Raw genomic sequence first — 22,841 nt, 5'->3', positions numbered from 1 at the left:
TGTGAATAAAAAGCATTGCTGCAAATCAAAATCCATATTATACCTGACCGGGGGCGGGGGGGAATGCTACGCTGATTCAACAGGTAAGCAAAGCAAGTTTGACAGTGGAGAACGTTTTGCAGGGTGCTAATATGACTTTCCATGAATTGAAAATAACAGTGAAATGGTGGCAGTGAAAAATATTTGCAATCCTATCTTTGATAAAGGCAATGAGGGATGGCTCAGGCGCAACAGTGATCCCCCTATCTGGAGCTTTGCATGCTCTACAACAAGCACGGGCAGCCCTTGCATTTGTATATTGGCCCATTCATTTCAAAGGATGAATGGCCTACAAATCCTTCATTGAAATGAATGGCCCTTCAGTGAAATGAATGAAGAAGTCCTTGCTGCTGGGGAGCTTTCATAGGAAGGGCTGCAGCTTAGTTGTAGAGCACATAATTCATATGCAAAGGGTTCCAGATTCAATCACAGTAATCTCCTGTCTGAAACCCCGGAAAGCTACTGGTCATCAGTGTAGGCAGTACTGACGAAGTTGGGCCCATGGCCTATGAGATGACACAACAGTGCACATGCACCCACTGAGTCATTTGCTTTTGCATGTGCCAACACTTGCACACTACAGAATTTTCTTCCAGAGCAACCTATGGACAGAGGGCATTGATTTCTTGATGTGCTTTTTCTCCCTACACACAGAACAGCTGCTCTACTTGGACAAGGATCCAACACTAGTGAAGCATGAAAGTGGCTAATGTCAGTAAGCGCAATGTTTTCGCCTATGGATCTACAAATTACAAAATGCCACAAATCTCATACAATGAGTCCTGTGAAATCAGCGCTGGTTGGAGGTGGGAACTGTGAAAGGGGTGTGTGTGTCATGCTGGGATATTAAGCAGAATCTTGTGAGCCAGGTGACCCAGGAGCCAAACTCTTACCGCTGTTGGCATTATAGCTCCAAATACCTCTTGCACTCCCATGGTCTTGACAGTTTGCTAAAGCAGGGCACTGGGCCATCCCTTCTGTTCTTTCCCAGCTGCTGGCTGGAATCCTTCTCCTGCTCTTCCAAATACATAATGCATGCAGACTGGATCTTGCTAGCACTCAGATCTTGGTGCCTATCGCAAATGTGAGGGTCTTTTTACACTAGCAGTACCTATGGATCAGGTCCTATCAAAGGATCATGTTTCCAAGAGTTAGGAATAAGTCAACAGCAATTAAGTGGGCGTGATTTCATTAAATTTTCTTTTTTTTAAAAAAAAAAGGCAACTTTCAACTTATTGGGCAAAAAAAGCACACTGACAGTCTATAAATTAGATAACTGCATGAAAAAGCAGAACACCAAGGCCTATCCATTTTCTCTACCTTTTTCTAAAGAAAAGAAATTACTCCAGCTTATTTGATCTGCAGTCCGATAAAGATTGGAGGCTGTTTTTCTGTAGCTATTTTTTAATTTAAATAAATCAAAAGTGACTAATTTTTTTTTTATCAAGATAGGTTAGAGCCAGGAAGATTGTTTCTCTAGAAACCATTATTTTCTGTTGATTGGCAGAGCAAGTGTTGAAACAGCAATATATTTCCTTCCCAGTGATCTCCAAGCTCTGAGGAGTATGTTGTAGAGCAGCAAATTCTATCAAATGTAGGGCTAATAGCAAGAGCAATAGCCCTAACCTGTGTTCCCAACCATCACTGAAAAATTATCCAGTGGGAAATAAAACTAGTAATAATAATAATAAACATTCCATTCAATTCAACTAAATTTGTCCCTCCTTTTTTTACCAAATGTTTCTTATGGGGATGGGATGGGCATCACTTCACAATTTCACACGTGCAAATTTTGTAGCCACGCAAAATAGTTTGACGTGGGTGGGAATGATTCACCAATGTTCTTGCTTCGAATGAAAGGGATATATCCATAGCGATCAGCAGCCCTCTTCTCATATTTAGGCTACGATTCCAAAACACACTCACTTAACTGAATACAATAACTTCTGAGTAGGCATGTGTAATGACTGCTCTGCCAGTCTGTCTGTTCTTTGATGCACGTTTTCTATTGCCTAGTTTCACTACTTCCATGGGGCACGAAGAAAACCGAATTAACCCCAGCATTCAAAAGAGCATCCCGTGAGGATGTGCAAACACACATTCACACTAGCACTCAAATGTACCTACATTTTTGCACTCAGTTTGATAAACTTTGATAAACAGAGTAAGTCACACAGCTTATCTGCTTCTGGATGGGTGCCCCCCCCACCCCTACACCCCACCCCATGCACCTGGCTCATGATGAATGGATGAATCAATTCTGAAAAGTTTGGAAAATCCAAGCCAATCTGCTAAACACATTGTAATGTGCTGTGAAGAGTACCCATCCAGACATGCTGTGCCTCTACCGGATCGACTACACTAACTTCCTCCAACCTCCTTCTGATCAGTTTCTGCTAAGGGCAGATAATTATACCATGTCTTTGCCACAGGCATGATTAGATCAATCAGTTACTGCCAAAGAAAGCACAAAACTTCATTTTCTGAAGTTTCTCCGTGCGTCCCTGGGGGACTCTTTGCTCAGTGCTTCCCTGATTCCAATCAAGAGGCACACCCAGAGGAGGAGTTTTTACTAATGCAAATTAACATGGGTGGCATCCCTCCCCTCCCCTTTTACACACACTAAAAAGTTTCTTGGGGGGGGGGGGCTAAGAGTAAAAGTGCAAGCCCTATTTAGTTCCCAAGGAAGGAGGGAAGAGGAGTACTCTACGCTGTACGGTATTTCAGAATTTTAGGGGGTGGGGAAATGGAATAGCCATGAACAAAGACCACTGTTTCTGGAGCCATCACAAATGTCCCAAATGAAATTACAGTTTAGGATTGCAATAAAACAATTTGGACTTCGTCCACCTGAAGTATGGAGCACCTCAAGAAAGTGGGTGGTCTGCCGAGCTGTGCCCATGTGATTGTGATTTTGAAACAGTGGACAATGTAGTTAAGCAAATACTAACTTGAATATATATAATGGCAAGGCCATTATTCATGTAAGCATTCCATGCTGCTACATATAAATGGGCGTAAACATTTGCTGGCCTGTTCTCATGAGGTGTTAGGATGTCAACAGCACAGTTGCCTAGACCAGCCATATGGAAAATGGGATGATGCATGTGGTAAGTACATTTAAGCAAGTCAGGAATGTGCTTGAAATGTTTACACGAGTAATGATTTAACCTGTGGCCTACAACATACATAAATTAGGCCTTTAAAGCATCCTATTCTTCTGGTTCCTAGATAGGTAAAATAAAAATGGGAGATTTGCAGCAGGGAACCAGCATGTCGTTTTGGAGAAATAATGTCATATTCTTCCTTGGAAATGCAAGGAAAAGGAAAAGGGTGGGAGGGGGGAGAAATTGATCTCATAAAAATTTCAAGACAGTGCATCTAACAACTGCAAATGAGATGCTAGATAACCCCTAAAAGACCTGGGGAAGAAACACTGCACAGTGGTGAAGATAGTATGTGGTACAATCATCTGGCAAAATGACAAAGAGCTATGACAAGATTGGCTCTAAATTTTGCAGTTTCTCCAGGTCTTAAGATTGTTTGTTTGTTTGAAGAAAAGGAACGAAAAAAAGAAAACGAACTTGAAAGCATTTCCCATCACTAGACATACAGGAATTTGCAATATCAAATACGATAATAGTACAGAGAAGCATGTGGCAGCAAAAGGTTTCCAAAGGCAGGGGTGTCCACAGCAAAAGAGCAACATCTTAAAAAATACAAATTAGGCTCTGGGTGTGGGATGAGACAGAAAATTCACCGGCCACAGTCCATAACTCCATGGGGTGCTAATGTACATTTGGAGATGTTGAGCATAGAGCCCCTTCCAGCATGGAACACATTGAAGTGGCCCCATCTTGCACATCAGAGCTCCCACAAGTGCACCAAAACTGCCGATCAGGGCAACCCAATCTCCAGTTTGCCATGGCAAACAAGCTCCCCATTGCTGAAGTATGGAGGCATGACAAGGGGAGTACTAAGGGGAAGAGCCATCTCAGTGGTTCAGCATCTCCAGATAGGGTTAGGAAAGACTCCTGGTCTGAAACCCTGGAGAACCACTGCCAATCAGAATAGAAGACAATACTAAACTAGATGGACCAATGGTCTGACTCAGTAGAAGGCAGCTAATTATGTTCCTAGAGATTACTTGAAACTGAGGTGTGTGGTGTGGTTTTTCCTTTAGTGATTTTTGTTTCGTTGGGGGTTTTTTAGATCCAATTCTTCATACAGAATGCCATTTCATAATAAGAGTTTTTGAGCTACAAAAATATATAAATTGAAAATACTTCATAGATAATACTTCCAACCACTGAAATGCCACCACTTCTACCATAGTGGGGAGAAGCTGAAGAATGGTGCTACTTTTACTTAGACCAACACCCCTGCTGCCTGTTGAACCATGTGGGATTGTCACATTAATGATAGCTTCATTTTTTTTTAATAAACAATACATTTAGGGAAAGCTTTTAAATACAGCGAATTTGTGAACCATCAGTAAGCCATTAGAAACAATACACACATCCAGTACTGTTGTTTCCTTTCCTTTACAGTGCAACTTAGAGTACTATGTCCTTTAGCCTCTTCACACCAGGTGAGTCCTTCTCTCTACATTCTTGCAGAAGAGGGTTAATCTCATGCATGATATTTTCACTGTCTGCACCCCTCGGCTCCGCCTCAATGGGCCGAGAAGGGCCATTGTTTACAAACGGCTCCAGGTCGCGACTTCCTGGGCAGTGCATTACGTTGTAGGACACTGATGGTTTGCCAGACAAGGGGCTCTTCAGGTGGATAGGCGACATGATGGGGCTGACAGCTTCACAACCATTCCCTGCCTCCCGGACGGCACCGTTTACCTTCGGGCTACAGATGGGCGGATCCACTGTTCTTTTACCTTTCGAGTTGACTGGGCCCCGCTCCTCGGAGACAGGTTCACTCCCCTCTTTGCCAAATGTTGCAAAAGTTCTCTTTGTGCTACAGTCTTCATAAAGCTCTGTATCCACAGTGGTAGCTTCTATGGAGAGGGACACGACATTCCTTCCATGCTCAGGGGATTTTGCTCGGCTGGGCACAGGGTTCCGGGGCATCCAGCATCGGTCAGAATGGCCAAGGATCCGGCACTCTTCCCGGCAATGAAATCCCTCACTCTGATCTGTAGAGAGAAAGACAAAGAAGGGCAGGTGATCTATCATGAGCTGCTACACCCAATCCGAAATGTTCACTTGCTGAGGCTTAGCTCCAAGACCTATTGATAAACGACACTACAAGGAAGAATGCAGAGAAGAAACTTGTTCTCAAAATTGCCAGCTTGGAAGATTTATTGCATTTCATCACATTTCAGAAGGCAGGTTCCTTCTTCTGGGGAACAAACTACAAATAATTAAAAATATAAAAGCCAACTATTGGTGCAGAGGCGCAATCATACACAATGCTATTAAAAACAATTCAACCATTTGGAATATATGTAGTATGTAAGAGAGAGAGAAATTATTATTATTATTATTATTACTTCTTCCCAATACCCTTACCAGGTTGTGTTCACTACAAAATTATATATAGTTATAAAACAAACAAAACAACTATAAAACAAAAGAAGTGTAAGTACAATTACAAACTGTTCCATATATAAAAACACTTAAAAACAGGGCCAGTACAGATGCAGACTGGGTTATAAAAAAAATCTAGCTATCATTTAAGACCATTATATCATCAGTAGTATGAGTGGTTGGGACAATGTACAGTACAGTACAGTACATCATATCATATCACATCATATCAAATCAAAAACACACTTCCATCTAGTCACCAGACCCAGAAACTGCTTAGTTTCAGCAAGATTGTCTTATGTGCCTTCAGACAATGCCCTGGGAACAGGCGTATCTACACCACAGCTCTCTAATGGCTCGAGAGTCATGCTCTCTGCACAGAGAATCCTGGGAACTTGATTTCTTATTAGTAGTAATTGGTTGAATATGACCGCTTGGTGCAGACAACTAAGTATACCTGAATACTTTTGGTCAGATACACATGCCTCTGGTGTGGTTTTATATTCCTACTTCAGCCAGCGGTTTTTTTAAAAAAGAAAACCAATTAGTGTTTGAGGGCATAACTACACCACAGATAAAGTAGTTCAGCAATCATTTCTTCTCCCAGGGAAATTGTTGGAATTGTGATTATGTAAGCCACAGACAGGCAACTTCAGCCCTATGGGCTGAATGTGGCCCCCAAGTGCTCTTTATGAGGCCCTTAGGACTCTCTCCAGAACTGATCCACACATTTTTCAAGGGCTCCTGCCTGGAGGAATGTCTTGTGACAGTGCCTCCTGCTTACCTGATTGCAAGTGGTGGGGTGTATAAGAATCTCTGACTTTTGCATGGCTAGAATACAGTCTTCTTGCCATACAAAGGGAAGCGTCGTGCCCGTTGATCTTTGCCTTTGGCCCCAACTGCCACTGACATGTGGCCCCCGGGAAGTTGCACGTGCAGGAATGCAGCCCTTGAAAAAGGCTCCCCCACCCCTACTATAAGGCATGTAGAAAAGGAATTACCTGCAAGGACACTAGGGAATCCATTAACAGCTAAATTGGCATAAAACCTACTACCTACGTTTGTAGGGTAGATTTCCAGGAGAACTGCGATTCTGCCTATTTTTAATCCCATATACACACCTCTCGTTTCTATAACAAGTAGTAGACATTGGCAAAGTGACATTTTAAAGGGCTGTTTTTATCGCAGTGGGTTTCTCTCCCCTGCCCCCACTTCTATTATTATTTTAACAGGTTGAAGTTCAGCCTCCAACAGGCTAGGTGTCGTTCAGAATTTCTGCTGCTGCTGTCAGAACAAAAAGCTGAAGGGAAACACATTACGATGGGAAATAAATTAAACCACGTTCAGCCTGCGTGGCTAGCTGCGTAGGAGTCAGCATTTTCTTCTTCCTATTGCCAGCGCTAAAAGGCATTGTGCTTTAAACCTTGCTCGACATGAGATATCCAAGTATAAACTCCACACCAGGCAATGAATTTTGCTGGCTCCTCTTTTTATACTTTAGTTGATTTGTACTTGATTTCCAACAGAACTGCAGTGGTGTTTGTAGGCACCTACCAGTCTGAGAGGGGCTATAAACAAGAATTCTGCTCAGATTCACCATGTAGCCAGATATTTACTCATGCCAGGTGATGTGCCACAGTTACTTAGGGGCGACTAAATGATGCTTGTTTTACTACTTGGCCACAGTATGAGGATTAACAACAGAAAAACAAAAGTTAACTTTGTGAGCTCTTATGATTGCTAAAGGACTTATACAGTACTTTGAGCCTGGAAGGATAAATATTCACTGTCCATGCATTGGTCTGAGGACCTCAGGGCCCTGGCGGCATTTGAACATATTGCATATAGATATCAATCTCACATGGAAACCTATTTGGCCATCTGGAGACTTTATGTTAACTTATCTATTTAATTTAAGTTGCGTGTACTGACAGTTATTGTTTCCATAATGTGAACTGATATTGTATATTATTAATAGTAGTGGTAGCTGTATCTATATTTTATTTATATTAATTCTTTTTTCCCTTTCCCCCTTTCTTTTACTTTTTAAATTTGCAAATAAAAAAATGATTTGGGGTTTTTTTTCTAACACAAAGGAACAGGGCAAAAGAGGGTATGAATGTCTAATTATCCATCAGCCCAAATGCCCCCTGAAAGCTAGTTGTTATATTTAACATGCTCTATACTAGGAAGGACAGCAAAGGGTACATTGGAAGTGATATCACTCCACATGACAAAGCAGCTATAGACCCCCCTCCCCCCCCCAAAAAGCCATAGGAAGTACCGTATTTTTTGCTCTATAAGACGCACCAGACTATAAGACGCACCTAGTTTTTGGAGGAGGAAAACAAGAAAAAAAATATTCGCAGCGAAAGCAGCGATCCCTCTCATTGTTCTGGCTTCTGGGATAGCTTTATGGTAATTTAGTACTGTGGATGTATTGTCCCCCCACCCCTCCTGGACCAAAATGCTGTGTTCTGAACAATAAAGCAATAACCATAACCCAAACATGAATCTTGAATTCACATAGTCTCACAATGTTTTAGTGAACATACAAGAGAACATTAAATAGTTCATGCATGGCACTTATCAAAGAGATCCAATCACATTTTTTTAAAGGACTTACATGTCCCTAGAGGGTGAATGCCTGATAAAACTTCATGAACATAGGTTAAAGGTGAACATCACAGCTCTATAAGCCTATTGAGTTTCCTGACCCTCTGAATAATCTATTATGCATTTCATTTTCTGCTAATGAAGTGCTAATAATATCTCTATCAAACTCTTGGAGATTTCCATCCTAGATGCAACCAAAAGGAGCACCAACAATTGTCTATATGTATTATCCTGTTGTTACTTGGTATTAACAATAAAGAGCACATAAATAAAGGAGGCATCCAAGGGAGGAAATGTTGTAGTAAAGGGTGACTTCAATTACCTTCACATTGACTGCGTAAATGCATGCGTCAGTCACAAAAAGGGGCGAAATTATCAAGCTACCCTAAATGGCTGTGCCCTAGAACAGCCAGTCATAGAATTGGTAAAAGGAGGGGGACCCTGAACTTCATTACACATATCAGGGTTAGCCTCTTGCCACCACAAGATGCAGTAACAGCAACCAAGTTGGATAGCTTGAAAAAGGGGTTTAAAATAAATTCATAGAGGATAAGGCTAACGACAGCTAATGGCCAGGATGGCCTTTTACAACCTCTAGTACTGGGGTAGGCAATCTAAGGTCCGTGGGCTGGATGCGGCCCAATTGCCTTCTCAATCCAGCCCGCAGACGGTCTGGGAATCAGTGTGTTTTTACATGAGTAGAATGTGTCCTTTTATTTAAAATGTATCCCTGAGTTATTTGTGGGGCATAGGAATTCGTTCATTCCCCCCCCCCAAAAAAAATAGTCCAGCCCACCACAAGGTCTGAGGGACGGTGGACCAGCCCATGGCTGAAAAAGGTTGCTGACGCCTGCTAGTATCAGAGGCAGGCATGGCTGTGAATACCAACTGCTGGAGAACATGAGTGGCAAGAGCACTGTTGTATTCTTGTTCTGCTTGTGGGCTTCCCATAGACATCTGGGTGGTCACTTTGAATGCCATGATGAAGCAAGGCTCTTTGTACATTCTTACAACCTGGACCTACCTCAGTAATAAAGCATGAGCCCAATCCCTAGTATCTCCGGTGAAAATGATCTTGGGTAGCACAGAACAGGTGAAACCCTTGTCTGAGCATCTGGAAAGCTACTGTCACTGGGGGAACAATACTGTATTGACAGTCTGACTTGGTATACAGGCAACTTCCAACTGAAGCGGGAGTTACATACCAAGGCACCACACATTTAAGTGAAATTGCATATATTTGAAACACCATTGACAAAGCCTGCAAACATTTTCAGGTCACTTCCAGGTTCAGCACGATGCGCTTGTGCGCAGACATGCACCTATTAGATGTGCCTAAAACAGTCACAGCCTGTACGCTCCTTTCTATATTCCTAACATGATTGAGACAGAACCCATTTCATTTGACCATACCAATTCTTGACTAAAATATTCTTCTTTAATTAGCCACCTTCCAGCTCCATCTCACTTTCCTTATTTTCCATAACATTAGCCAAAGCCACAACTAAATCACACCTTCAGAGTTTGATGTACTGAACCTCACTCGCACCTTGCAAACACACAGACCTTGGTATCCACTCAGCCACAGTGGTGGATCCCAACTGCCTGAGGAGATAGTTCATTTGGGTGCTTTGTTCATCTGTGTATGTAACTTCTGCTTTTCAGCTCCATTTGTATTTCCACCACATTCTAGCACAAAAAAGGGGGCTAATAAAAATTCTTGGCACATAACACAATGCAGCAAAAAAAGAGAAAAGGGGGAGAGAGAAAGAGCAGCTTTAGCACTTACAGGTAATCAGCTTGTAGAAAAGAAAACCTTAAGGAACTTGCGGAAGGCAGGGAAACAAAAGAGGAAGAAACCAAGTGGATGGAATCTTGCGTCTTTAAGGCTCCTCTCTCCTTCAGAGCAGCCACCACATCGTTCAAGTGGCAGCAGCAAGTGACTGTGGTCTGGGCGCTGCTGACCCTTCTCATTCTCAGCAAATGAAGCTGCCAGACATGCAAACACACTGCTTAGAAGTGTTTAAATACTGGTGCCTAGTAAAATGTTGGCTTTGCTGTTTTCAGTTCTTGAGCAAAAACAAAGGAATAAATGTCTCTATCTTCCTGTTCATCCCCAAATGAACAGCTGAAGTCAAGACCATGATATTCTAGTATTTTGCACAAGCGTGGGATTGGGTATTCCATGCCTCAATCAGCATCCTGGTGATCGTTATGTATCAATGCATGCACCTAGTACTTATGACTGTGAAGACCTGTGTGTATTCTAGCATTCAGCATAAGCATGGGACTTGGCACTGTATGCAGAAATCTGCATACAGTGGTGCCTCGCAAGACGAAATTAATCCGTTCCGCGAGTATCTTCGTCTAGTGGTTTCTTCGTCTTGCGAAGCAACCCTATTAGCGGCTTAGCGGATTAGCGCTATTAGCGGTTTAGCGGCTATTAAAGGCTTAGCGGCTTAGCTGCTAAAAGGCTATTAAAGGCTTAGCGGCTTAGAAAAAGGGGGGGGAGCGAAAAAAAATGTCAAGACTCGCAAGACATTTTCGTCTTGCGAAGCAAGCCCATAGGGAAATTCGTCCTGCGAAGCGCATTGAAAAACGGAAAACCCTTTCGTCTAGCGGGTTTTCCGTCTTGCGAGGCATTCGTCTTGCGGGGCACCACTGTACTGATAAACTTTATTTGTTTGCTTTTAAAGAAAGCTCCCAGTCCAACTGCAAATGTGGGGGTTAATAATAAAAGTTAAGGGGTACATAGATGGTTTCTACTGGTTAGGAAGTTGTTCTGTGATACCCCTCACAATAATTAGGAAATTGATGGTTAATGCTCCATTCAGGCTTCTTTGTATCTATGCAGGAGACAGAATTCTTCTCCTCTTCCCTGATGTTTTGTTTATTTTTTGTTGGAAGCTGCCCAGAGTGGCTGGGGTAACTCAGTCAGATGGGTGAAGTATAATATATTATTAGTATTAGTATTAGTATTAGTATTAGTATTAGTATTAGTATTAGTATTATTAGTAGCAGCAGCAGCATCCCTCAATAATATTCCCCCTCAATGCAGAATAGGCAGGGCAGCAGATCTAAAGAGTGGCAGCAACAGAGCTATTAGCTATCTCCAGTTGTCCCCAAAAGGAGACAAAAGGCTTGGGACATGAAGGAATACTACGACATGCCCATGCTTTCAGTCACACAAGAGAGAGCAACTAAATACAGGCAACTCTCAACTTACACAAAGGTTACGTCCTGGGGATAGAATCTAAAGGCAAAATCACATTTAGTCAAAATGCATTGGGTTCGATGGTGGCTGGGATTGCCAAAAGTCTTTTGCCCCAGACAGTTTCCCCCTTTCCTCCCCCATTTTATTATATTATTTGCCAAGTGCATAAAGCTGAATATACACAAGTTAATTGTCCGTAAGTTTTGAGTTATCTGTACTCCATTGATGTTGCTAAGCTGCCATTAGGCATCCTTCAACCTCTTTCTGTTTTTGCAGCCCAGGTTTGGAATTGCCTCAAAGTGACAGATCCTAGGCTTAAAAAATGTGTGAGAGCAGCAGACTCACTGGTTTAAGCCCAGAGCTCTGTGCTGAGGACGGCAGAAGGTAGATGACTGCCTACTGGTGGGCCGCTGATTAGTTTATGCTGGACCACGTAGTTCTGGAATTTGCACAAAAATAAATAAATGCTGTACTAGGTGGTACTTGGTCTGGTCCTGCAGAGTTCAGAATACACCACAGCAACTGCACTGTTTGAGATTGGAGGGTGTGCACTGCATAACACCTTAGTTTTCATGTGTCAATGAATATGCATGTGCATCAAAGATGAGACAAGTCCACTCTCCACTCCAAGGTTTAGAGACCCTGGAGAAGTGGCTGAACTGCAAAGAATGGCAATGCTCGCAACTCACGCTGACATTTTGACAAGACAGCCTGAAAAGTAAAAAATGGAGACTGAATTACCAGGGACAGGGATTAAGAAATGGGGGTTGTCCTTGGAAAGTGATGGCAGTTGCAGCATCTGTAACACTAGTCCTAACCTTTTTGCAAAATCAGCATGCCAACACACACAACAATAGTGGGAAGCAGCTTGATTTCTGCCTGTATAACAGACGTACCACTGCTGAATACAACCATATAGGCATGCTCTCCTAGCAACTGTGAGGCTGTCAATCTCTCCCTGAGCTCCAGTTAGACATATGCAAGTTCTGGTACTCATCCTCACCCAGAGCCCTTGCAGAATTGTCAAATGCAACATGTGAACAACCCTATGAAGTAAGCCGAGATCTTAAGAAACAGCAAATTTTACTCAATATATTATTGTACATAATCAAAATGCAATTTTTAAATGCAAAACCTTTCAGCATATTACTAAAATTAAACCAATTTGGATTCCTCATCCACATTACAGGAGGAAAGCTATGTCCTTCTCTGTCTTCTAACAAAAACATCACCTTATTGCGTTGAAAGATTTTGTATTTTATATCCTGCATTTTTAAGCAGTCTATATATAATAATATATTGAGAAACATTTGCTGTTGCATGGGGTGCTGTTGTTCTTATGGTCATGACTTATAGACTGTATGTCTGCATAAATTCACACACACACACCCCCCACACAGCCTTTAGATTCTCTCACCACAAAATTCGTGGCTACAGGTCTGGCAGTTGTACATGACAACACTGGGAATGCATATTTTAAAACATGGTCTGGAATAGTGGCATAGGTGTGTGGTTGGGTTTTTAAAAAAAAATAAATATTTTTATTAAAAGTTTTTAGTGAGAGAGTAATATGAAAGAGGAAGAAAAAACAAAACAAATTATGATACAATAGACCATATGGGTATTTAAGTAATACAAGTATTCCAATAATTGCAAAATTATTAACAAAGCATTATATTTCTCAAAAATAGCATGGGTGTCATGGGTGTCTGTGTGTGTATTAGTAGGAAAGGGCGCACCCATCTGCACTATACACTTAAAGCAGTATTATGCCACTTTAAGCAGCCTTGGCTTCCCCAAAAGAATAATGGGAAATGTGGTTTGTTAAGGGTGCTGAGAGGAGACCCCTATTCCCCATACAGAGCTACAGTTCCCAGAATGGTTTAACAACCAATCCTTCTTCCCATGGTCAAAGTTTAAAGCAATTCCCATCCTGTATGAAAAGACCTCAGTTCAGCCAACTGTGGCAGAAATATCATTCTCTCAGAGAAGTACAGCTAACAACCCCGTGAGCCCGGTTTTTCCAACCACCTCTGTTCCAACCTCAAGGGACTGTCACACAAAGCAGCTAATAATGATCCCCAACCACAGACATGTTGTGTCTGTATTGATTCGAGAAGGTCTGAGCCGTGAGGCTTTCTGAGATGTGGGCTGGCTGCAGAGCTGCCAAATTGCTTCACAGAAGTCTTAGGTAAAAAGGAGTAGCGAGGAACTCTGGCGCTTCCCCCGCCGCTCACCTAAAGACAGAATGAAGCCCATATCATTAAAATAAAGAAGCCGGAAGGGGCAGGAAGGCACAGAGGGAGGCAGAAGGCCCAGCTCAGAGGTGCCCCAGAGATGAAATGGTGGTTATTTTCTGGGAAGATGTTGGAGCAGTGCTGATAGGAAGCAGAAAACAAATAGGACCTTGCAGGAGCAAAAAAAAATTTTAAAAAATCATGCCGGAATTGCCCGCCGTTAGGCCCACAGTGTGTGCTAAGCTCGGCTGCCTGACGACTGCGGCTCCCCCTCGGTTTCACTGCATTTACAGAAGTCTATTACAGAAACACATTACTAGCTCCCTGGGTAAGCTGTGGAATGGGGTGGGGGGAGTGAACAAGCCTCCTCCGACAACTGAACACAACACCAGGCCAGGCTTTAGGTTTTTTTTAAGCCTCTTATTCACCCAAACAGATATGGGTTTAAACTGGAGCCAAGACTGAAAACGCAGAACTAGGTTGCTGCACTTTTCCTGGATCATGTTAACAGAGAAATGTGAGGTGGGTTCAATAAGGAGAAGATGCAAGTACAGGGTGCTCTTTTAAAAGCAAAAAAAAAATCTAGCTGTCTATTGCATTTTCATCACCAAAGAGCCTGATCCTGTGTGCATTTGCTTAGAAGTAAGCAAGTGGGAAGGGACGCGGGTGGCGCTGTGAGTTAAACCATAGAGCCTAGGACTTGCCGATCAGAAGGTCGGCGGTTCGAATCCCCGTGACGGGGTGAGCTCCCGTTGCTCGGTCCCTGCTCCTGCCCACCTAGCAGTTCAGAAGCATGTCAAAGTGCAAGGAGATAAATAGGTACTGCTCCGGCGGGTAGGTAAACGGCGTTTCCGTGCGCTGCTCTGGTTCGCCAAAAGCAGCTTAGTCATGCTGGCCACATGACCCGGAAGCTGTAAGCCGGCTCCCTCGGTCAATAAAGTGAGATGAGCGCCGCAACCCCAGAGTCGGTCACGACTGGACCTAATGGTCAGGGGTCCCTTTACCTTTACCTTTTAAGCAAGTGGGACATGCTCCCAAACGGGACTTGAATAGGACTTGCTTCCGAGAAAATGTGCACAGGGTTCCTTTCTTAAGAGTGGCATAGGTAGCTCTCCCCACCCCCTTTTATCTGCTCCTCAAATTTGTGAGGTAGGCTGCTACTGAGCAGATGAAGCTACAGTGGTACCTCGGTTACATACACTTCAGGTTACATACGCTTCAGGTTACAGACTTCTCTAACCCAGAAACAGTACCTCAGGTTAAGAACTTTGCTTCAGGATGAGAACAGAAATCGTGCTCCGGCGGCCCGGCAGCAATGGGAGGCCCCATTAGCTAAACTGGTACCTCAGGTTAAGAACAGTTTCAGGTTAAGAACGGACCTCTGGAACGAATTAAGTACTTAACCCAAGGTACCACTGTAGTTTAATAAGATCAGGAAAACTTGACTGTGACTCTAATATCTAAGAGGGTTTTCACTTTCAGGGGGCTTCAAGAAATATGCTACTCAAAAACTGGTTTCAAAGAGCAGCTTGAAATAGGGAGAACCTGAAATTACAGTTTGGGGGCAGGGAGATGGTATGCAAATGATTTCATATCAGCGCAGCAAAATGTAAGCAAACTGCAACCGCTAGAAACAGTGGGTGTTAAGGCTGCGAGAAGATGTAGACACCATACATTGGAAGTACATGATTCCCAACAAAGAATCCTGGGAGCTATAGTTTGTTAAGGGCCTTTGGGGACTGTAGCTCTGTGTGGAATAAACAATGATTCCATGATTATCTGGGGGGAAGTCATGTTCCTTAGATGCACAACTTCCATTTCCAAAATGTCAGCTTTCCCTGCCAGTATCTTTGTATGGAAAAGGAGGGTTAGGACGGCCAAAACATTCTCATTTGTCACAAATAAGCCCATATTAGATTTGATCCAACCTGTTGGATTCAGGTTGAATCAAAACCGATTGCCTCACATAAAATTATTCGTTTTGCAAAAGTAAATTGTTGCTATTTCCAGCCCTGTTCTAAAGTTCGCCTTCTCACGATCACTACTGTTACCAGGAGAACAATGAGGCCTGGAGGCGTTCCTCCCACCTATGCAAGCTACACTACTACAATCCAGAAGACTCTCCCCAGTTTCTCCAAAACTTACAAGAAGAGGCAGTTTCAGTGGCTCATGGGGGGATTAGACCCTTGGTAGTTCCCACTGATCCTTACAATCAAGGCCATATCGCTGCCGTGTCGGAGAGCCACTGGGCAGCCTTTAGTAAAGACTCTCCTAACTACTGCCGCTGCTGATTTTGGATGGAAAGGGGAAGAACAGTAGAGAGGGAAGGACAGCTCTGGTAGAACCCATTCTGCCCAAAGTTTAGGAAGCTTGGCCTGATTCACAAGTGGGCTCGGGATAGAGGGGAAATGCATAAAATTAACATTCCAAGCCTTCTCCAACACCATTCTAAAAACTGGCACCATCACTTGTTTTTAGAGCATTGAGACCAATATGGCCTTCCTCTCCGAATTCAGCCTAAATGTACCTTACCTTTCTACGGTCACACTTAGAAGAAAACTGTTCTGTGTAGGCATGGTTAGAACTGCACTATGGCAATGTAAGTAAATAAATAAATATGCCTGCCATACAAAATTGAAAATGCAGTAGGAATCACTAGCTCGACTTATGCATTCTGCTTGAAGGACACACCGCTGTGAAATCTCATTTTATATTACATCCGACTCTGCTCTGGAATAGAAAGGGAGAACAAAAGTGCCCAGTGCATGCAATTAAAATATGCATCAGCTGGCATTTGGGTGCTATATGACCACATATACTTCCATATATTTCAAATCCAAATTCACTGTAGCCGAGCACACAACAAGATTGAAAGACTGACCTGCTCAGCTCTCCTAAGCAATTGAATTATTGGTGATGGAATCTCCAGCACCAGACACAGAGGCAAAGTTGAAACATACTGAGGTACAAGTGCTTAGGGATTTAATATCACTGATAAATGCTCTGATGGCATGTATGGTTATGCAGCCTGGGCAATCACAATAGACCCCAGAGCTTCTATTTTGTGGAGAGAAGCACAATTCATTCCAATCTATGTCAGAGGGATTTTGAAGAGGCATATAAGTAGAAGCCATTTGGACTATTTCATACTCAGAGGGAACTGAAGCAGCTGGGTCTCTTAAAAATGGAAGAGAGAGAGAGCATGCAGAGAAGGCACAGGTGTCTGCCTACTTTTGAGCATCATTGAAGAAAACCAATACAGACAAAACTGTTTCTTACTAAAAGTTTTGCTTAAGACAAAACAGGCTTCAAGGGGAATTCTGGATGTCATGTGCTTACATTCAAGATAGTTGGCACGCTAACGATACAAGTATTTATGCAGGAGTCGCCAAGTGTTTTGAGCAAGTGGGCACATTTGAAATGATGAGAAAATGCTGCAGGTGCCACAAAATGGCTGCCATGGGGTGATAGGAGTGTCGTAACACAAAATGGCATCCACATCTGAAAGAGCAGGCTAAGAGTCAGGACCAAAAAATGGTGCAAGCGAGCCTTCCCCCACCCCTAGTAAAACAGCTGTGACTGCACTCCCAAATTACCACCAGAATTATTCTACTTTTCACCACTGCCCTCCTGGAAATGGTCAAAGAAAGCAACAATACTGCTGTAACTATTCAGTGACCATAAGCACCAACCCCTCTCCAAGTTCTGAAATTTCATCAGCCATGGTTCACCTGATTGCAAACTCATTTCAGCAGCCATAAGGAATTTGCCTTGTTATGAGGTCAGACTGCTTGTTCATCTGGCCTGCTACTATTTACCCTGGCACAGTTCAATGTAATGCTAAAATAAACACTGGTGCACAAGTGTGCAGGCTGCCGGAGAAGAGATTGCCACTGCTTTGCTCCTCCTCTGCTCCTGCTGCTCCTGTTAGAAGATTCAAGATAGATAAAAGAAAGTACTTCTTCATGAACACAATTAAACAGTACAACTTGTTCCCATAGAAGGCAGTGATGGCAGCCTACTTGGATGGCTTTAAAAAAAGCACTGGGCAAATTCATGGAGGGGAGGGCTTTTGAGAGCTACTGGACGTGTTGGCTGTGTTCTGCCTCCCCAGCTGGAGGCAGGGATGCTTCTGAATGTCAATGGCTAGAAACCACAGGAGCTGAGAGTTCCCACAGGCATCTGGTTGGCCACTATGAGAACAGGATGCTGGACTAGTTAGGCCATTTGGCACGATACAGCAAACTTTTCTTACATTCTTACATTCACTGCTTTGCAGTGAGCAATGGTTTGCCTTAGCATCTCATCCAAATCCAGGCTTATGGTTTGTTTCCTTCAGCCTGTGTTTAGATGACATGCTAAGCCAAATCATGGCTTAACACACAGCAGCAGCAGAGGACCAAAGCAGAAATTATCTTCTTCCCAGGAGCCTGCACACAATCACAGAAAGCCATGGTTTGGCATAGTGTTATGTGTGAAATGAGTCTCTGAGTGACTGCGGCTCTCCATGTCCAAGAAAGATGTTTATTGCCTGATTCATGTTCCTTGTAACTGGAAATACTAGGGATTGAATCTTGGGCTCTCTACATATAAGGCATGTAGAATCTACCATCAAGAATTCCACTTAAAAAGAAATAGATTCTCAAGGCACTGGAATACTGGATAAAATTATAGAGCAAGATTATTGCTGACTCCAGTTATAAAGGCTGCTCCTGATGTTTCAGGTGTCTATTGTCTGGGGATGGGGGGGGGGGGACGGGACAGGGCTCAGACTTAAGCGGTGTTAATATATAGTTTTGGGTTGATATATGGGTCTATATATATGGATCAATATATAGATTTGAATAAGATGTACTGGTTCTGCAGCTATTTGGATTAATATTACTGTCTTCATTTGTATTGTCAGGACTCATTACAGGGATGGGGAACTTGTGGCCCCTCCAGAGATTGCTGGAGACTGTAGCTCTCACCATCCTTAACCATTTTACATGTTGCTAGGGCTGAGAAAAGTTAATCTGCATGGACATATGTTTCCTGTCCCTTTCTTAATATGAATTATTAGCAGCTTGTTTCATCTTAGAGTATATTTAGCAACATAAAATGTCTGGCCTATTAATATTTGCACGACTATTTAAATTGGCTGATATTTCATAACTGCTTGCGAATTGTCTTGAAATATTGCATCATCATCATCATCATCATCATTAGCATTTCTATAGCGTACCCTTCATCCAAAGATCACAGGGCAGTTTACAATATTAAAATGCAAAAAATAATAATGCATACAATAATAACTAAAACAATAATCCCACACGCTGTTTAAAAGGCTGTGCATTGTTTACTAAGAGTTAGCAAGCGAACAGCAATCTGGAGGTCTGTGTGCAAGTGCAAAATCACAAAAAGTCAAGGAAATGCAGAAACGCCCCCCCCCCCAAAAAAACCCAGTGAGGAAGCCCTAAGACCTTTCCAGATGCTCTTAAGCAAAGCAGCACCTTGCTTACCAGCCTCTGGGGTACTCCCAGAGGCCTCTCACCTCCTTCCCAGAGGATGGGAAGGAAGGCATCGCCATGCAAGGGCGGAGCCCTCCTGCTTCCTTCCCAAAGTCCTGTAAGCGCTGGGTGCAAGTGGGGAAAATAAATAAATGGAGAGAGGAGAATGGTGGGTTTCCCCAGTTCTCCATTCATTTATTTCCCTACCACCATCCGCATAAAGTTGAGATAAAGTGAGCCCAACTTTCGGGCTTACTGTATTTGGTTACGTACTTTTTTTTCTGAGTTTGTGATCCACTTTCGGCGTGCAAATAAAACAATGACAATGAAGGAGCGTACCGGAAAATGGCTAGCTAGGTTTTGTCGCCCCTAATTAAGAATGCCTACCAACAAGAGCACAATGCCACAGTGAAAATTTGGTGCATTTTTTGGCACCCCCGTGGTGCTACTGCAATCAGTACAACACCATGCCTGGGTACGAGCAAACAGCACGACTGTTAAAAAATTCATTTCAAAATCTTCCTGGAAGCTAATAAATTTTACAGCAGTTTCAGTCCTTTCTCATTGCAACAAAGGAAAGCTTAGTTCCAGACAAATTAAAAGTAAATTGATTGCCTTAGGGGAATGTATTCAAATATCACTTTTCCATGTTAGAAATCTCTTTCCCTAAAATGCCGAGGAAGGGAAAAGAGAGAGAACGAACCACAGCAATGGTTTGGAAACAGTAAATCATTAAATCCCTGTTTGCAAAAATGAATACCAAGGGGCGGGGTGTGGGGGCCATCAAACTTAAAATAAAATGCAAATATGTCACTGGGGTGCAGGCCTAACATTTGTGCCTGAATTTATGAATAATAAATATGAATAAATAGTAAACATGAAGGGATCAAACATTGCATTCAGTGTTCACCCACATTTATCCATCTCTCCCAGACAGCATCTGGAAAGCAACTTTAAATTTTATTGTGTTGGGGGCCTTGGGGAAAGGAAAGCAAAGAGACCATTCCGCAACAACTCTGTACGGTGGTACCTTGGGTTACAAACACCTCGGGTTACAGACTCCGCTAACCGGGAAATAGTACCTCGGGTTAAGAACTTTACCTCAGAATGAGAACAGAAATCGCACAGTGGCAGTGGGAGGCCCCATTAGCCAAAGTGGTACCTCAGGTTAAGAATGGTTTCAGGTTAAGAATGGACCTCCGGAACAAATTAAGTTCGTAACCAAAGGTACCACTGTATTTAAACTTAGAGATAGTTTACACAATCTTACTTTTTTCTTTTTCTTTTCTAAGAAGCCTCTGACCCCATCCATCCATTGTCTACACTCAAGTTGGGAAAATGTAAATGATCACAGATATAGAGAATTGTTCAGACACCAGCACTATTGAATCCCAGCAGTTGTTGTAAGAACTTTAGGAATTGGTGCCCAAGTATGATCCCCGCCTTCCCTTCGCATCCCTCTTTTTGTGTGTTTCACAACTTTTAGGTGGTTTGCCTAAATCAGGGCCTGAATCCCTTCTCTGGCAGCCTTTTTTAGCAAGGTAATAAATCCCACTGAATTCCATGAGACTTACTCCCAGGTAAGTGAGCACAGGACCACAAATCAAGCTACTACATTGAAATGAAATGGAAGCATCAGACTTGTTTGCTTTCTTTTCTCCCTCCCTGTACTTTTTAAACATTGAATCATACAATACATAAAGCTGGCAAACAATGACAAAAGGAGAGAGAGAGAGATACATACATCATCCTTGATCGATAAGCAATGTTCATAATTCACAATCTGTAGCTCTGTTCGCATCGCTGCATTCATGTGACAATTTGGTCTGCTCTAACAAATCATACCAAATTTGAACTATATTTTGTAAAAATTGCAGCTTACTTTAATTGTTTGAGAAGTTCCAGGTCCTAGAAAGCCATAAATCAATGCCAGGAGCTTCTAGCTGAAGCTAATACTTGACAACCAACAGCTTAGCAGATTCTAGAATGCTTGGGAAATTCGATCATCATGAATTCCGGGTACAAAACGACTCAATCCACACTGCTCTGACTAAATGTGCAGAGAGCAGCTTAGCTATCCCTTAGGTTTTGCATTTATGAATGTTCTGACACAGAGCTCAAAAAGGTATCACTATGTCTTTCCAAAATGTGCATTTTGACAAAGAAAAACCATTTAGAAATGAAATGAGCATACTGAAAATAGTATATATTATTAAGAAAACCCCTTCGCTATGTTGTTTTTGGTGCTTAAAAAAAGCAAGCCTACCCACACATGTAATTTTATTATGTATATTTTTTGGGGGGGATTTCTGGATTTATTCATATTTTTACAAATTTTATATAAGTTTGATTTTATTTGTATTTTTGTGTGAATGTTTTTCATTGTTTTATGTATATATTTTGTTGATTGTGCAGTATATAAAGCTTGTTAAAGCCTGTACACTTAGAAAAATGCATATCTTGAAATAAAATACATATTTATGTGTGTGTGTTTTTATTCAAAAAATGCAGATTAATGTGGAAACATGGCAGAACGGACTAGTGAATTAAAAAACACACATGGCACAGATGAGAAATAAAATGATTCTACATCCCTCGTTTGATCTAATAAACAGGATACTACTTATGTTTGTTGAGAGAAATAGATTGAGACAGAGAGACATATGTAATGCAAATGAGCATTTCGGACCAATCTACATTTTACATCTGCATAACAAATCGACTGAAGCAGGAATGCCTTTAAGCAGTTGGAAGTTTTTGTTTCATTTTACTTTCTGTGGAAGGTTCTTGGCTACTGTATTTATTTCTTTATCAATCACAGGATGGAACGAAGTCAGTGTACAGTGGTACCTCTGGTTACGAACTTAATTCGTTCCAGAGGTCCATTCTTAACCTGAAACTGTTCTTAACCTGAGGGACCACTTTAGTTAATGGGGCCTCCCGCTGCCACCACGCCGCGGCGGCGCAATTTCTGTTCTCATCCTGAGGTAAATTTCTTAACATGAGGTACTACTTCTGGGTTAGTAGAGTCTGTAACCTGAAGTGTTTGTAACCTGAGGTGTTTGTAGCCCGAGGTACCACTGTCCTTGGTTAGTGAACTTGCTTAGCCATCCATAGTGAAATGCAAGTCACCCTCTGTGGGTGGATCATTGCTCGCTCATAAATTAAGAGGCTGCCTCTCTTCCTTATCTCTCCACACGGTTTAATGTCAGGAGACAAGATGGGAAAGAATTACTGCATAATATTTCTCACCTCTTAGCCTTCTCCATTTGCTAATCAGAGAACCTCAGGAATATAATCCAGGCATGGCTTCCCTTTGGATAATGCTTAGGAGATGCTAATAGCAGGGGAAAGTGGCAAATACCGGTACATCTTACAGCAACTCAGGACATCTCTCTCTCTCCCTCTTTCTATATATATATAATAAAAAAAATCAGACACACAATTTGAACTGTTCCACCATTTCAAGAAATGGGCAGAGTTTGGGCAAAAGAAGCATTGGTTCAAAAAGAATGGGGAAGGAGGGAGAGAATTTGAATTGCACCAATTTATCAAGCAACCATCAAACAGGCCCAAGGTCTGAAAATCCAGCTTGGTGGGAGTGGGGGCAGGGGGGGGGGGTTTCCACTGTGATCACCCTGCTAAAGAGGTTAGATCCGCAGCCTGCAGAAATCGCTGTAGCCCTGTAAAAAGCAGTGGAGTT

General features: G+C 42.4%; 1 protein-coding gene across 2 annotated transcripts in view; it reads right to left on the bottom strand.

Moving 5' to 3' along the window:
* Window positions 1-1,253: 1,253 nt before the first annotated feature.
* The window catches only part of PCDH19 (protocadherin 19), a 134,393-nt gene continuing 112,805 nt past the window's right edge, over window positions 1,254-22,841 (bottom strand). For both annotated transcript variants that reach the window (XM_080990486.1, XM_080990487.1), the window contains exon 5: window positions 1,254-5,188. In XM_080990486.1, coding sequence (XP_080846612.1) covers window positions 4,596-5,188 — 593 coding nt within the window. In that variant the 3' untranslated portion in view covers window positions 1,254-4,595. The remainder of the gene's footprint in view (window positions 5,189-22,841) is intronic.

This window comes from Podarcis pityusensis (genome assembly GCF_964106645.2).
Source record: "Podarcis pityusensis genome assembly, chromosome: Z".
NCBI classification, from domain to species: domain Eukaryota; kingdom Metazoa; phylum Chordata; class Lepidosauria; order Squamata; family Lacertidae; genus Podarcis; species Podarcis pityusensis.
Note: the sequence above shows the minus strand (reverse complement) of the source record. Positions and strands in the feature narration are given on the sequence as shown.